Source organism: Heloderma suspectum, chromosome 2, assembly GCF_057233095.1.
Source record: "Heloderma suspectum isolate Gila_16-S chromosome 2, 16-S_ref, whole genome shotgun sequence".
NCBI classification, from domain to species: Eukaryota; Metazoa; Chordata; class Lepidosauria; order Squamata; family Helodermatidae; genus Heloderma; species Heloderma suspectum.
The window spans coordinates 268,762,198-268,780,271 of NC_139459.1; the positions used below are offsets into that span (position 1 = coordinate 268,762,198).

At 41.5% G+C, this 18,074-nt stretch overlaps 1 protein-coding gene across 1 annotated transcript in view; it reads right to left on the reverse strand.

Annotated features, from left to right (window-relative positions):
* GLRA1 (glycine receptor alpha 1) overlaps nucleotides 1-8,082 on the reverse strand; it is a 121,487-nt gene extending 113,405 nt beyond the window's left edge. The window contains exon 1 of the mRNA XM_084832435.1: nucleotides 8,027-8,082. Within this exon, the coding sequence (XP_084688561.1) occupies nucleotides 8,027-8,082 (56 nt within the window). The remainder of the gene's footprint in view (nucleotides 1-8,026) is intronic.
* Nucleotides 8,083-18,074: the final 9,992 nt, after the last annotated feature.

Below are 18,074 nucleotides of genomic sequence, written 5' to 3' on the forward strand. Positions count from 1 at the left end.
GCTCTCTCTCTCAATTGATGTGGTAATTTCAGAGGGGAAATGTCCAGTTTTTCTTGGGCTTTTCTGAATATGTGAACTTACAGAATCTGGCAATATTAGGGCTCAGTCCTATCCAGACAAGCAGCTGCCTCTGAACTTGGAGGCGACTGCCTATCCAATGCAGGGCAGGAGAAGCACGGAGGGGATTGTTCCCTCCACGCTCCTCCTGCCCTGCATTTTCAGCTAGACAGCCGATTGCGGCTGTTGAGCCGTGGGAGGGCTGAGTGGGGGAGGAGGCTGCTGTACGACACATTGGATGTGTCGTACAGGTATTTCCGCCCTCCCCACCCTGGAATGCCCCCAGTCACACCCCTTTTCACCCTCTCTGTGCTCCTCTTGCGAGCGTGGAGGATGGGGCTGTTCCGCGCTGCCTCCGAGGCAGTGTGGAAGTGGGTGAGGTCGGTTCTCCCGGAACCGACCTCGGAGCATGGGCTCCAAGGTCAATTCCTGGAAAACAAGATATCCTTGTCTAGCCGCTGTCTAGTGGCCATAGGATTGCTCCCTTAGGCTTGTGGCTTAGTCAGCATAAGAAGTTTGCTTATATGCCTTAGCTCTGTATTTTTTTTTCCCTAGCGGATTGCTTGTTCGTTTGTCAGTGAAGGATCTCATTCACTTCTGGGCTTTGCTGGTTGTATGCTAAAATCTGGATGATGATGAAGAAGACAAATATATGAGGCAAATGTGACTTGCTTAAGGTAAATGAGCTTGCTTTAGGGCAGAAGGGAGGTATAAATGATCACTGGATGCATACTACTCCAAGGTCCACAATTCTATGCATGCAACCTATGCAACAGTATTTGGGTCTACAGAGTCCTCATTTTCTATGATGTAAATTGTTGTACCTTTGCCAATGTGTTTAGATAAAAGCAGATTGCTTAACATCACTGGAAAATGGTGGCCTGTGAACTTTGAGTAGAGTAGGGGGTCGATACCAACCTATGCAGCATCTCTTGCTTCCATTCGAACAGTTAAGAATTCTAGAGAGTAACATGGGTATTCTATGAAGAGACATCATGGATATTTTATGGCAAGTAAAGAGGATGGGAAGTAATATGTTAATGAAATTAGCTCAGTGATGAAACACTTGAGTATGCTGTTTTTTTTTTTTTTTTGGCAGTGGTTGCTCTCCTGTCAATTTGTACATGCAAATGTGGGCTTGTCTCTGATTGGGTCATGAGAAACACAATCAAAACCCATTTCTTTAGCTAGCCATCTTGCTTTTTGCTGGCTTCCACCCTGTGGACAGTGTATCACTGTACTTTTCCTTATCGTTAGATGGTAAATTATTTTATCCATGTTTATCATGCTGATTTATCCAGATCCTTTGAATAACAGCCAGTATGCAAAATCATCAAAACATTGCAATCCTAAAAAGACTTGCTTGACAGTTCCACTGAAATCAATGGGCCGTATTTCCCAATAACCGTGTTTAGAATTCTATTTGCAGCTTTGCAGTTAGACATGGAAAGGGGACCCCATGGAATACAACTCCCTGCTGAAGAATGGGAAATATTATTTCGCCTTTGCCATGCCACCACTAAAAATTCTTAGGACACTTAGAAACAGGAAAGCAACTAAGGCCACAAACCTATGCATATTTAGGCAGAAAAAAGTCCTACAACTCCCAGTATTCCCCAGCCAGCCACAGACTTTTTTCTATTTAAACATGCAGAGGATTGGACACTAAGATAACAACAGCTAATCAGAGTAACAATGTATGAGAAATATTGGCAAAAACAAACAAACAAACAAACAAACAAATGAACAAACAAACAAACAGCTAATTTAGTGAATGTCTGCTTACAGCACAATTCTGCTAATGCAGAAATAAGACCTACTGCAAATAGTTGGATTTACTGCCTAGTAGGTGTACTTAGGACTACAGCTTCAACCCTCTGACAGAAGCAGATGTAAACAATCTAAAAATCTGGACGCTGGATTTAACAGCCATTTTATGTATTGCTATTTTGGCCATTCAAGCATATAGATTTGGATAAATGAGTGACTCCATTCTGATATAGAGAATACTACTTCTGAATTAGTATTTACTCATATTCTGATCTGTGTGTTTCTCAAACAACCTTGCAGCAGGGTGAAAAAAGAAATTCTTATGTTTCATTAGTTTATGAACTGCAGTTAGATTGATAAAAGAGACTTTCTGCTTTTATACGGAAACGGCTCCATGCACAAGTATCTAACATGGGCATTGGACCGAAAAGCAGAGCCACTTCTCTGTTGGTTTGACTCTCTGGATTAATTTCTTGCCGGACACTGACTAACATCTATGCTCAGGTGCTGGAAACATTAATATGATTTGACCAAATGAGTAACTCTTGTGAGAATTGGGTGTTACGAATTCTGGGAGGTGACGGAACGGGCCTCTTGTGGGGGCTTGTGGCTGCTGCAGTGCATTTCCTCTTCCAAGTGCTTTGCAGAGTTGAGTCATTTTGTGGAGAAAGCAGTGAACCCCCTCAGCCTCTAGGATTGTTGTTCAGATCTAATGTACATCTACACATGTATGCGAAAGACTCTCTCTCCTTGTCCTTTGACTCCATCTAGCACACACAGCCTATTGAGGTTGTAGTCAGAGGCATTGTACAAACAAAGGGACAACCAAGGATTAGTCTCGACATCTACCCTACATCCTTAACCCCGAAGCCATTTATTTGAAATACCTTAGATCACAAAAGGCTGAGATGGCTTTCATTGCCCATGATGGAAAATGTTTCCCCCCCTTTTTTTTATGAACATAGGAAGCTGCTTTATAGCAGCTCAGACCATTTGACCAGAACTGCCCATTCTGACTGACAGTGGCTGTCCAGGGTCTCAGCCAGAGGTCTTTCCCATGACACACCACCTGATCCTGTTGACTAGAAATGGCAGTGCTCTGCCTCTAATCTGTGGGCCCTCTCTTCTATGACTCCCCCACCCCAGTGCCACTCAAGATTAAGATGTTCATGGCCCTGAGGCTACTCACAGGGCAGAGCAAACTCTAGTAGGTGCAAGTGTGGCAACTACTTACCTACTGATGTAGTGATAGCCACCAATTTGCATGGCTTTAAAGGGGGTTTAGACAAATTCATGGAGGAGAAGGCTATCAGTAATTACTAGTCTTGATGGCTGTGTATTACCCTCCAGTATCAGAGTCAACATGCCTCTGTATTCCAGTTGCTGGGGAGCATGGTGTTATTTTACTCATTGTATTGATTGATTGATTGAATTTCTATACTGCCCCATAGCTGAAGCTCTCTGGACAGTTTACAGAAGTTAAGTCAAGTCATGTCCTACTTATGGGTTTTCTACAGGCAGCTGTTTGGTCACTGTGTTAACAGAATGCTGGACTAGATATAAGCCTTTGATTTGATCCATCAGGTCTCTCCTTATGTTCTTACTGTTTCTTATTACAAAAGTTTGGATTGCAACTCAGTGTCAGGCTTGTTAAGCTTCCCAGCAGCATTGGGATGCTTACCATTGGAAAACAGAATGGTAGACTAGATGTACTTTTGGACTGACCTGGATGGCCAGTTTCTATATCTTACAGAAATCCAAGTGGGATAAAAGCAGCAATGAGCCATAGCCATATTAAGTTTTCTAGTTTGCATTTTGATCAGTTCAGCCAATTTGAAATGCATTTATTCTGAAGTACCCTTTGTAGGTCATTATATATTATTTTGATTGCTCGTAGAATACCAAAGGGGTTCTCCAAAGTTTGGTTGCATGAGAAGAAGCAAATACAGAGAAGCATCCTGTAGCCTTAAAGAAGTTGGGAAGAGGAATACCAGCGTCATCCTATTACGCTTTATAGAAATTATTTTTAAAGTGTATTTAATAATGAAATGAATATTAGAAATATGGATTTTTAAAAAAGATATAACATAAAGTAGAAATGTGGAGCCATTAAACTAAAATATATGGCCTAGACTATTATTTTTTCAAGGTATTAATAATAATTACTTTAAAGATGATTTTGCTGCTGCTTTTATGGACTTCATGTATTAGAACAGGAGCCTCTATTTTAAAAATGTGCTAAAGGCCTTAAAATGACTTTTGGCAAACACAACATTCCCTCCCCCTCATAGTGTGTGTGCAAAGAGTTCCTTTAAGGAGGAACAACAGGGAGTATAGATAGTATGAGCCACATGGTGCTAGGAACCTCTCTTGCTGCCTCACTTGCAGGTTTCACTGCAAAGTTATCCAGCATTGCAGAGGTACAGTGGAATGACTTGAAATCTGGATCTCGGCTGCATTTTGGTGGCCCAAGGGCAAGCTAATTGCCCCTTTTCCTTAAAAAAAAAAAAAAGAGTTCTGTTCCAGGGAGATGCAAAAACTGTTGATCACTTGCATTCAATAGAAAGGGAAAAATGAAATTTTAGTATGGCCATTAAACTCTGTTTGCAGTGGAAATCAAAAGGACACAGGAAAATATGAGCTAATGTAATAAATATATCCAACAGGTTCTACAAACCTGCCAGCAAGTTGCAGTATACCAACCAGGCCTCACTATCATTCTTCTTAGCAAAAATCCAGCACTACAGGAAAGGACCGATTCATGTACAACAGGTCTGGTTCTAGAATCTGAGAGGCAACATAGACTCAGAGGCTGCTTTTCCTGTAATCCCAAACCAATCAACCTATCTACCTACTTAACTTCAGGGAAGTTGCATCTAATTTATTTCAGCACAAGAGATCTGAGAATTAGGCTCAATCCAATTTAATGGACATTAAAAAAAAGCACAAATACTCCTCTTCATCATTGCACACCCTAAACTGTGTCTGTAATATATCAGCATTTTTACAGTTACAATGGTCACTGATGATCTTTATGCTTGACTAGAATTATTTAACACTGAGAGAGAATACAGCTGAGGCTATATGGAAAACACTGCAAATTTTTAAAACAAAATGCTTATATTGGTAAGCTCTCATTCATACTTGCCAAGGCAGATTGTGGACTTCTTGCACAGGCAAATAGGTTATATGACTATATCTGTTTGCCAGGTAGGTATTTAGACATCTCAATATCTCCATATTAATTGGTAGCCAAATTTTACACATGGCATTTGGGGATGCAATAAAACAAGGTTCTTGTGTGCTAATAACTGCCCAAGCTTTGCGGAATTATGCACATGACATTGCTGGTGGACAAACCTAAGTATTTGTCCAACATAAATGAAATTTCCTATTCCCTTTTAGCCTCACGAGTTCATCCTAGCTATATGCTGAAACTGCTTCATCCTGTGAAGGCATGTATATATCTATAGGAATACTGATAAGTGAATTCCTTCTATAAAAGGCACCTGTGAATAAACTGCAAATTCTTTAAAAAATGCCCCAAGTGCAACAGAAACAAATATTATATTGGCAATATCATAATGTTTGCAATCACACACCAGATGTTATTTGTCCTTACAGATTTAGTAGGCTTTAATGGCTTACAGAAGGCCTTACATTTAACCAGAAGCTTAGTTTTCTTCTCTGTAATTGCTGTATATTTTCAACTTCCTCTTTAATTTTATTTTGCAGACTATGTATTGACGCAGTGTTGACTCTTACTCCAGTTCCAATCTGTTTTGGTTTGACAGATCAGTTGGGAGTGTGGATAAGCAGTTCTACCTAATGCACTTCATATTTCTGTTCTACTGTGGATTATTGGATTACTAGGTAGCTGCGTCTTTAGTATCGCAATTCATTCTCCACAGGGATAATGGGCTTATATTAACTTCACAAACAGTCCTTAATCCACTGCGCTAAAATCTCAGAAATGATTTGTGAATGAAATTAATGTTTGGAGCTCAGGGTTGCAAATGAGTACCACAGTGATGGAATGCACTAGAGATAGGTAGAAACTCTTTTCTACAAGCACTGTTGCTTCTAGAAATATTTGCAAATGACAACTTAAGTTTGCTTCAAGTTCCTTATACCAAGAAGGGTCATTATAATGATTATCTGAAAACACCCATATATATATAAAGCTGAACACCCTTGTTTCTGTGCAATGTAGAGACATTACAAAGTTTCTTTTGTGTAGCATATCTGTGGGGTAGATGAAAATGTAATTGCTAGGACCTAAAACTCTCATGGAAGGGAACAAGAGTTCCAGTTGATCAGGGTCCTTCAGAATGAGTCTGCATGCACATGTTTTATATAAAATGTGGAAAACCTATGAGGTGCACATATTCTAATCTGGAACAAGATGGAGAGAGAGGAATGTAGAGGTATATATATGTATTTCCTGCTTTTACATTAACCCTCTGACCAGAGGAATGATGTTTTTCCACAATACTCAGATCCTGTTAGAACTTTTATTTAAATGCTTTCTTGTTCCTTTTCAGAAGCATTATTAACATCCTGAAGTGATTAGGGATGCAATGTTACATCACACCCTCTTGATCTCTCTTCTTAAATATTGCACATTTGCTTTGCATATCAGTGATACCTGTTCACCATCCTGCATGGAGATTAGCTTGATCATACTCCATAAAGGCACATGCATTTAAGATATTGAGGATCAGGGTTAAAGCAAATGGCACATTTGTCTTGAACTAAAGTTGCAGTCCTGTTCAGTGTTAGGGAGTTTATGCCTAGTTGTAGTCAATGGTATTTTAACAGCCTAACTATATGCCAGACTGCATACCTCTAATGGAGCACTGCATGCGTATGCTTTGACCATGTAGATTTCCTTTATAATATGACCTCTCATGGGGCAAATACTCCTTACTAAATATTAATGGAAAGATTGGAAAGGCTTCCAACACTGACCTTGATATTCTTATGACAAAGCCAATTAATTTTCAAAATCTAAGAAATTATAATAGTATATCTGTGTAAAGAAAGCAAGAGAAACAACAGCAGCAGCAGCAACAACAACAACAACAACAAGAAAGAATCAAAACCACAGGCTTTGGCAATGATGTGTGTGTGTGTGTGTGTGTGTGTCTGTCTGTCTATCTATCTATCTATCTATCTATCTATCTAGATACATATAGTATGATTCAGCATTCTTTATCAAAACACAAGATTTTGCTCTTCTAAAACACATGGAAGGTTACATGTTCCAGTCATGCAACTCAAATGAAGTGTAAGATTGATGAACTCTGCAGGCCGTGAAACAAGTATAGATTCCCAAATGCATGTCTATGACACCTCTCATTACTACCTCATGGCATGATTCATTCCCACACGGTACAGCAGAACTTCAACAATTACCCCCCCATGCATTTAATATGAACTTTTGAGAGAAGTATTGTGGTAGTTTGTCCTTATAACATACAGTTAGAAGACCAAAAATACACCGCGACCACAATCCTATACACATTTACCTGGGAGCAAGTCCTATTGGATTCAATCGGGCTTACTTCTGAATAGGCATGTATAGGATTGCACTGAAAATCTTGTCTTCTTAAAATGGGTGAAGTCAACGGAGACAAATCTTTACCAAAAAAAGGAGAGAGAAAACTTGTGTGTAAAGTTTTTTTTTTTAAATGAATAATTTAATTGGAGGGAAATAGTACAATTAAGCCTGTTGAGCACGGTAGGAATAATTCACCTGGCACAAAGCAATTCTTTCTAAAAGTTGCATTATAAATAGATGATGGGGGCATAATCCACTTTGTTCATCTTAACTTGCCTTTTTTTTAAAGTCAGAAAATGAATTATTTTGTTTCGTGGAGCAGAGGTACAACCCTCTCGGCGACCGCTAGTTGTCGCATTCCTACCAGTTTGAGCACCAGGTGTTTTCAGCACTGCGGTTACACAGACAGAAAATGCAGTGCTAATTACACCGAGTAACTAATAAAGCTGTCAGAAGTCCTTATACTCAGGATTAAACAATTAGAAACAGAAAATAATGGGGGGGAGGTATGTGGGGAAATCCCAAAAGATGACTTGACAGTGTTCTTGCAAGCAGGATTCAAGCCGAGGAAACATGCCAGATCGCAGTCTCAAACACCCAGACACCCCTAGCTCAGTGGTTTAGAAAACAGCCTACCTGAAGAATACTATGGTCTCCCAAAGGTAGACTCCAAGTGCATTGAGGTTACACATTTTTTCAGATTGGATGAATTTGTAGTCCACGAGTCAGAAAACAACAAATTGGCACTTAGAAACAAACAAAATAAAAAATAAATAAAGACCAGACTGAATAAAATGGTGGAAATTTCCTCTTTGCTAATTTTGTATACAATCCTTGTAGTTAGTAGTGGCGTGGGAAAGCGGAGGAGGAAGCGGAGCTTAGACCGGCGAGGCGCTGGGAATTCAGGACCCTGGACAAGAAACCACCCCCCACGTTTCAGCACCTTGGAGAGAAAAAAAGGGCATTTAAACTCCAGCGCTGTGTTGTGAACAGCCTTGGTGGGATGAGCAGATCCCCGCAAAGAAAATCTCCCCTTTCCTTCAGGGGAATCCCAGCGCTCGCACTGGGCTTCTGGACCATGCAGAATGCCACGAGAATATATTGGCCATGTGGGGGGACACAGGCATGGGTGGGAGGAAGAGACCCAACGGCTATTCTCCTCGGGCAGCTGGGGTGTCTTCCTCAGTTATATCCAAGGGAATTTGCCATCCTCCTCATGCATTTGCTGCATTGTTCCGGAAATGTTGCTTCCCCGGTGGTCGACGTTTCGCTGCTGCCGATTCCTGCTTTCCCGGGATGTTTCCCCCACGAAGAAGTTATGATTGCTGCAGGGAAGGTGTCCCATTGCTCGGGGCTAAAGTGGGGAAGGAAGCTAAGGGGAAGTTTCATGGGGTTAGGATTCCCATGGTGATCAGGAAAGAAAAAGAGAAAAGTCTCTCAGTGGTCTCTTGATCCAGTCCATTTTCCTCCTCGTCCCATCTTCCCCTCAGTAGAACTCGCCAGATCTTGATACTTTCTTGCTGCATTAATTTACTAAACTAAAGAGAGAGAGAAAGAGAGAGAGAGAAAGACGGGGGAGGGGTGACGAAATGTTTTTTCCCCAAAAGATATGAAAAAGAAAACCCCCAACAGTAAGCCGGCCTCTGTAGCATCCTTGCTCCTCCCACTGGCTCCTCTCATTGGTCAGTGAGATCGAAAAGCTACTCTCTGTTGTGCTTGGATCAAACGCCTGTTATCCGGCAGAGGAAATTAACCTTTAAAGTGCTGGTGGGTCCCCCCCCCCCGCCCCATTTTCTCTTTGGAAATCACCAGCTTTCAAAGTAGTCTTCCAAATCTCTCTTTGACATGACACATTTCCAACAAATATAACACAATCTCTGAGTCTCGATGAATGGAGCGATCTGCGCACTTAACAGCTTTTTCTTTTGTTCTCTCCCCGCTTCTCCCCCCACCACAATCCCCCTTTCTTCCCTTGATTTTCGTTTAAACAGAGTTGGGGAAACAGCAGAGATAATCCACCAAAGCGAGACAGGTAAGGAGAACTTGTCAGTTTCAGATCACAGAACGAATAGCGGTCCGCTTCACTATCTTTGGCTGGTCAATATCACTAAACAGAGAGCATGTCGGTTTCTCCAAATCAGAATGGGGGAGACATAACGATTATAAAAAGAGAAAAGATTCAGCGTCTGTATTTTATTTTAAAGCCCTTGAGATTAAGAAGAGCTTGAGATTCAATCATTAGGGTTCCTTGATTTTTTTCTAGCTATTTGATTGATCCTTCTAATTGTGTGTGTGTGTGTGTGTTTTTACGTAATTGCAATGCTTTCCATGGGCCAGACGTTTGTCCCTGGTCTTCTATTCGCCTTGCCTCTAATCCCATTATCAGTACAGTCAATCTGTGGCTATGAGGGACTTACAGTTACCGAAATTGGCTTTAGTTACGCTTGTTGTGTGGAATTCAGTTTCCTTTGCTGAGTGACTCTTCCACACGCTAGCAACATTTTGGCATGAAAACTCCTTGCCCGCTGATCCATTCTTCCTGCTTTTGTCTGTCTCTGAAAGGCATAATTTGAAATCAGTGCACATTCCCTCTGTGAAGTCCTGTACGTTTAAAAAGGCATTTGCACATTTAGCCAATAAATATATTCTCGTTTATCATAAATGTGCTTTCCCTTATTCAGATGTCTTCATACCGCTGGGTGGTATGAATGCCAGCCTGTACTTGCTCTGATGTTCAGAGACATGAGTTTCTTTGCACTAAATGATGCTTGGTTACTTTGATGTGACATCATGTTGCTTGCCTATGCACAAATCATTAGTTAGCCTTCCGTACGGCAACTATCATGCATGTAACTTGACTGTGTTGTATTAATGACTAAACGGAGAGAGGGCAGGGGAACTCTAGCCAGAGGGTGATACCTTTTAACAGTTGGGTGATGTCTCACTGACAACAGCAGTGAAAATGTCCAGCCAAAGGGAAATAATTAAATCAATGGGGCTTCAGGGCAAGAGAGGCCCTTTCCTGTTGATTGCTTCCATCAAAGACAATTCTCTGTTATGGAAATCAGTTCTATGCATGTTTACACATAGAAGTCCCGCTGAGTTCAATGGGGCTTTCTCCTGAATGTGCTTAGAACTGCAGCCATAGCCCTTTTCTGATAGCAACATCATTTTAAATGCCAATGTGTCCTACACTTCTATGATTTTAATATATATTACAGGCTCCAACAGAAGTTATACACTGGTTTTATTTCATTGGGGGAGACTTACATGCTAAACTCTCCCATTTAAATCAACTGGAGCTAAGGTGCTTAACTCTGGCTGGATTGTGCCAATGGTGTTTTCATATATGATATTTTTTTGTTGGTTTGTTTTATATTGTATATTGCTGCATTTTTTGGTAAGCTCTTTAATCACAGGCGAGCTGAGATACAAATGTTTATATAAATAAATGGATATCTAAAGGGAAAAGGGTTTATTTAAATTTTTATCATAGTGCAGCCTTTCCCAGCCTGATGTCTTGCAAATGTTGGCTGGAGATGATGGGAGTTGTAGACCACCAGGTCAGGGGAGGTTGTTCTAGTATTATAAAATGTATTGCTACTCCCCTCCCAGCACCTTTAATCAAAGGCTCTAAGGCATGAGCCAGCAGTAAGAGAGTTAACCTTCCTCTCTGCTTCTTCAGGGCCTCTTTACACTTTGCATTACAATTGTGCTTGCCCTGCAAATACCAGCATTTCTCACATCAGACATGTGTCTGATGTGTAAAGACATTTGTCTGTACCTGTGGAAAACCTGTCTCCTGTGTAAAGTGTGAAGAAGCCCTCAGAAGCGATACACTGGAGAGCTTACCGTGAAGACAGGCAATGAAGATTCTCTTGTGGCACCTTAAAGACTTGATAGGTTATAAGCATGTTATCCATGCTTTACAGTTTAAAAAAGATGATCACATGATTTTACATTATTGTGTACTTTTAAAACTTTAATTAATTAATTAATTAATTCATGTATTTCCAGGGATTATACAGTGTCTTTTCCCAATAACAATATTTTCATATTGATGAAAGTGTTCATCATAGTGGTTCATGCTTAAACCCATAGCTGTCTGGGGGTTATGGGAGTTGTAGTCAAACACATCTGAAGGGCACCAGGTTGGGAAAGGTTAGTGCAATTTGTCTGCAGGTATGTGTGTGTAGGTGTGTGTGCATGTGTGTAGGGGTGTGTGTGTGTGTACGCGTGCATGGCGGTGGTGTTTGGGAGAGTAGCTCTTCCTATTTCTTTGTGTGCTGAATTTCTCTTCTGGCATATGTCTTTCCTTCCACCCCAGTATACTGCATCAGCTGGAGTGCTGGTCTTGGATGTGATCCTAGTCATTGGGTGCCTCTGGTTATCAGACAGTATTAAAGGCCTGGGGAAAATATGTAAGTCTTTGCTTCCTTCCTTATACAACAGAGGGCTCATATCAGGCAGATGTCTCTTGGTAGAACATTATTTAGCTGTGGAGTTATAACAGGAAAAAAAAACCCTCTAGTTGTTACCCCTACATTTTTTTTTTTGGAATGGAGGAACAAGAAGCAGAGTCCCAAGTGCAGATTGTAAAGGGTGGGGGTTCCTTAGGGAGGTGATGCTCTAAGATAATAAGAGTTGCTTTGCTGGGTCAATGTAGTCCAGTGTTCACTTCCAAGATGCCTCTGTGTGCCTGAAGTTGATACCCAGACCCTCTTATATGTGCCCAGCCTCTGGTATCCATGGCACACTTCTGTACATGGAAGTTGGAACTTCCATTTGGCTGTTATGGATAATCCTTTTGCACTGTGCCAACAGTGTATGTGCTAGAGAGGGGGGGAGGGGGAAAGAGAGAAAGAAGCAGTATGTGCCTCAAGGAAGAAGAGAGGCAGAGAATAAAAGGGTGAGATTGTGGTTAGGATCTTGGAATGGGAAGTGGGACCTGTGGTAGGAGGGAGGAGGAGGGAGGCCTGGGGATGGGGGGGTGGAAGGTCTGGTAAGGACAGGTCAGAAAGATGGCATGATGGGAGGACATCTTACTATGGTCTGTTGATTGGTGGTGGTAGGGACGTTGTGTTCATGTTATCATTTATCAGCCACATCCTTGGCTGCAAACCTCAAATAGTTATTGATAATAATTGTACCAGGGCCAGGCCATTCATAGTGTGTGTGTGTGGGGGACGAAATCCTCTAGTCCAAACTCAGGATCATCCAACCACTAGCCTTATCCCTGCTGAAACAATGCACCCAGTCCAGAATGATGTATGCCACAAGCAAAGAGCAGGCTATTGAACATCAACACCAGTAGGAAAAAAAAACAAAAGACCTCCAGATCAGCCTTCCCCAGCCTGTTTTGGACATCAACTTCCATCAGCCCCAGCCAGAATGGCCAATGGTTAGGGATGCTGGGCATTATAGTCCAAGACATCTGGAGGTTGGGGATGGCTGATCTAGGTCACTCAAGCAAGCTCGAAGGGATGAGCCCCCCCCCCGATAGTCTTTCTCTCTCTAGACAATCTGATCTATTGGAAAATTCCTTCCTGAACCCAGACAAGGGGATCTGCCAGACTACTTCAGGAATCTTCTGCCAGTGTTATCAGCCAGATTTGCTGATATAGACAAAATACAGTTCATAGAATCGTGGGGTTGGAAGGGGCCGACAAGACATTGATTCCACCCCCTGCTCAATGCAGGAATCCAAGTCAGAGCATCCCTGACAGATGGCTGTCCAGCCTCGTCTTGAACGCCTCCAGTGTGGGAGAGCCCACCACCTCCCTAGGTCATTGGTTCCATTGTCGTGTTGCTCTAACAGCCAGGAAGTTTTCCTGATGTTCAGCCGGAATCTGGCTTCCTGTAACTTGAGCCCATTATTCCGTGTCCTGCACTCTGGATGATTGAGAAGAGATCCTGGCCTTCCTCTCTGTGACAACCTTTCAAGTCCTTGAAGAGCGCTATCACAATTCAATGTGGCCAAGTGGGAATTGGACTCCCATGCCACATGGCAAATGCCTGTTGAACCTGTTTGGAGCAGGGGTTGTGGTGGTTCAAAAGCAGTTCAGCTTCTGGAATCTCCAGTTAGAAGGGTCAGGTAGCATGATGGCACAGTGGTCAATCTGGAAGTGCAGGAGCTCATCATGACAGCCCTAATAGTCATGCCCCCAAGAGAAGCCAGAGTCACATCCATAGGTGAGTGTGTGTATGTGAGGGTATGTGTGTATGAATATATTATTTATTTATTTACATTTATTTATTTAATTTCTATACTGCCCAATAGCCAAAGTTCCCTGGAATATATATAACTGGAATATATATGAATATATTATGAATATATAATTGGAATACATTAATATATAATTTATTCCACTTTCCTTTCATTCATACTCAAAGAAGCTAACATACTGGTGCAAATAAATTTGTATATAAATGTTAATAATAAATAATAGTAAATAAAATAATAATTAATTAAAACCTCCATCATAAACATCCAAACCAACCAAACAAAGCATAACAAACAATTCAGTTCACAGGGGGCATGATGGCAACTCTATGTACAGTTACTTGGGAGTAAACTCCATTGAACTTGGTGAACCAGTACTCATGACTCATGTCATCATGGGTGAATTTCCTGAGTAGATATGGGGACACAGCTGCTATCTAGGTTTGTTTCTGTGTTCCTGTTATGTTGTTGGGGGAGTAGCTGATTCAGGTTCGGGGCAGTCTGTATGCAAGAACACACCTACCACCCAAGGCCAATGAGAAGGAAGTATCATTGTTCATGATGGGATGTAGGTAACTGAGGATAGGCTGGAGTGGTTTAAGCTCAGAGTGATAGGTGACAGCAAGTGATGTTCTGACACTTTTGCTTCTGGGTGATGGGTCCATCCTATATTAGATTTTTCCTGGATGCCAGTCTGGCCTTGTTGATCTTTCCTCACTTCATTGGGTGGGCACTGTGGTCTAAGAAATGCCTGATGCAAATCCTTGTGAGCCTCTGTCTGATAAGTCAGAACAAGTGTGCTTTTAGACCTTGGCAGTAGACAATGGATCTGATTCGTTGTTCTGGGTGGAACTAGACAGTGTAGTTTCTGTTTTATTATCTTCTGGTCATGTGTCATGTGGGACATGAGTCCTGTTCATGTGGGACATGAGTCTTCAACAGGACAATGTAGGATGAGTTCTCTGTTTTTCATATAACAACTATATAGCCACTATGAACAGATATATAGGTATTATACTATCTGAAATGGAGAAAGAGAGAGACAGAAAGAGAGAACAATCATCCATGTAACCAAATCTTGTGATGCTTTCTAATTTTTCCTGATAACGTTGCTGGAAGAATCATGTCATTATTCCATAATAACCTCAATGCTTCTTTTTTTAAAGTAAAGCCAGAATTCTGAAAGTCCCTTTAAGCGCATGTCAGTGACACCTATTTATAATCTACTTGAAGCCAATGCCCTGATTCTGAAATAAGATCCAGGGATTTGGAACGTGTGGGACTGACTCTTCTTAACAACCCCTAGACCAGTTGTCACTTGTCAGATCTGCCAGGAGAGAAAGCTGTAGGAAGCTGGTGGTTAACAGACCACAAATTGACTTAAGTTGATGGTTGAGGCTATCGCTAAATGTCATTGTCATTTTATTTCGACAAAGCACCATTTCCTGAACAGCACAGTATTGTCCCTAATGTAAAAAGATACCCAAGAGCATTAAGATTATAGGAGTATTTACATATGCTTGGGAGCATTTCCTCTTGCAATAAATCTAGCTATGTGCAGATTTCTTAGCATGGATGCTTTCAGTGTAGATGTTTTAATTGTGCTTCGCAACTTTGAGAAAGATTCTACCCACAGACCAAACTGTACGCCTCATTAGTGACATGTTTTCCCTACTTGCAGGAAGTCTTAATTGTGCCCAGTAGGCAAAGATTTGAATAGGGAGTGGCACAAATGCAAACAGTTGGAATAAGAAACTGTAGAGGCATTCTGCCTTGCCATTCATAATGCCTTGCCATTCATAAAGTGATGTTCCTCCCCCAACCCAACACATCAGGTGAGATGTTGTATCATAGCATTTCAGTGCTATGAATGGTCTCTACCATCTAAAGCAGGGGTGGGCAACTAGTCGCCCTTCAGAAGTTTTGGCCTACAACTCCCATCAGCCCTAGTCAGCATAGCTAATGGTGAGGCATGATGGGAGTTTTAGGTCAATATATCTGGAGTCTCAAGTTGACTAGCACTAATCTAAATGGTGAAAAGAAAGAGAGAAAGCAAATATTTGAAGGAGGGGTAGTTTGCCTGCATAAACAAGCTGTTACACCTCCTCCTCCTCCTCCTTCTTCTGTGGATATTCACCAAAGAGGATATTTGGTCCCACAGGGGACCAGTTCATTCAGTATGGATGAATAAAAATGAATTCTATTTGAAATAATGCCTAGGAACAAAATATGGCCATGGGGATTCTAGTCTCCTGGCACTACAGAAAGGCTCAGCTGCTCTTTGAAAGTCAATGGCAATTGTTCTAATTGTCCTCCTTTATTTCTCTTGTACCAAAGAGCTGATGTAGGTACAATAATTTGACTCAATATGTCGTAGCAACAGTGGCATTAGGGACAGACTCAGGGTTCTACAATTCTAGTGTTTTGGGACAGGGATTCTGAAGTAATATATTGACTGACTGTTTCAGTGTCCAGCGCTCTTTACTAGTTCTCTCTTCCAAAAGCAGGAATGTTAAAAGAGATTTGGTGGAGTCTATGGGACCTGGGAGGGTGTGGCATTGGGTGATTGGTTGGAAAATGCTGAATGTTCAAGTCCTTCTGCCTCTTCCATGGTATGCTCCACACCCATCATCCATCCCTGCCCTATTGCGCTTTATATGACTTTGGTGCCAGTTGTACAGGTTTCTTAACTAGAGCCACCTCTGTGCTGAGAACATAAAGGGATACACATATCCTTTTATGGAATCCCCCAAATTCTATAGGTTGCTCTTAGCAGGCTTGATCCCCTCAGAAGAGGAAATTAGGCCTGCAATTGTCACCCAATTCTGCCAAGAAATTAAACAAATAATAATTGGCAGTTTGCTTTAAAAAATATCCAAATTCAAAGGCATCTCCACCAATCCCTTGCAACCATTTGCAGGTTTCATCCCCACACAAGGGGCTACTATGCCTATGAAGTCCCTTCAATTCTGTCAAATAGCAAAAATGTTACAGTCGTTTGTTGAGTTCCAGTGATAGTCAAGGGGAGGCATGATTTCTGAATCCAGACTCAGATTCAGTCCATCGGGTGGCCTCTGAATCAGTCTGAAGAGAACTGGGCTATTTTCTGAACTGCCAGATTGGGGTCCAAATGAAATCTTGTGGCTGGTGCACAACCCTAGTTTAAAGCGCCATCCATGAGGGAGTTCCCCTTTGCTCTCATTTCAGTGGTGGCTGTTGTTCTTATTATTATTATCATTACTCGAATTTGTATACCGCTTTCCACAGAGGTATCAAAGTGGTGAAAATAAAGTGGTGTTCTTATTTTGGTTTAATTAAATGATGGTTACGATTAAGTTGCATCCATTAAAAAAAAGATTGATTTAATCAGCCTGTTAATGCTCACTGGCTTTCACACCCCATTAAAATACCCTCCAGGCATTTTCAAGAAGAAGCCATTCCTTATGTTTCCCATTTATTCATTCTTTAACTAGCTGAACCACTAGAGCATTGCTAAAATGCAGGATGCTGCTGTAGTAAGAGAGGTGTCTGAACAGGTTGTCTTCAAAGGGCCCCTCCTGAGCCTGTGAACTAACATACTACAGGTCTGTTAAACATGCAGAAGAAGAGTTCACATTTGTACCTGATGAAACAAATCAGACTTGATTAGTTTTACTGAAAACTATCAAGGTGGAAAGATTTGGGAGGGGGCCTTTTAAATGTCACCCTAATCGCATGGGAGCCACTTTGCAGTGATCCTATTTCCCACACCTTTAAATTCATGGATTCGTGATGAATAAGGTTAGTAAGTGGAGCCATAAGGATGAACTCGCCTATACATTGATAGGTCTGCGGCTCCGCTCATGATTGCAGTGGCTGGAAAACGCATCGCTATGGATGTATGGATTTTGTTAAATCCGTTCCATCTGTGTTTCATGGATTCGTTGGCATCTTTCATTCCACTGTCTGCTCACTGAAGAAACCGGAATTTTGAAACCAGAATTTTGTTCCACTTTTGCGAATTTGCATTAGTGCAAGCACGCATTAGCACTAATGCACACTTGTGCAAATACGAATTAGCGCAAATGCGTATTAGCGCAAATCCAAGTAAAAAACCAGTCTGAAAGTCTGTGGAATCCTCGTGACTCAGAAAAAGCTGGTCCACTGTGGAAGCTGCAGGTTGGATTCATAGACATCTGAACTCATTTGAATCCATTGCAGATTCTTCTGACATCCCTAAGCATCACATGGTTGATGGAAGTGACTGCTGGTTGACTCCCTGTACAGTTCAGCTCACACTATTACTTCCTTTTTCAATATGGACTATTGTTCAGGAGAGCACCTGCTTTGCATGCAGCAGGTCTCGGGTTCAATCCCTGGCATCTCCAGTTAAAATGTCAGTTAGTGTGGGATGAGAAAGACCTCTGGCCGAGACCCTGGAGAGCCACTAGCTGGGCAAATACTCTGACTTGGTATAAAGCT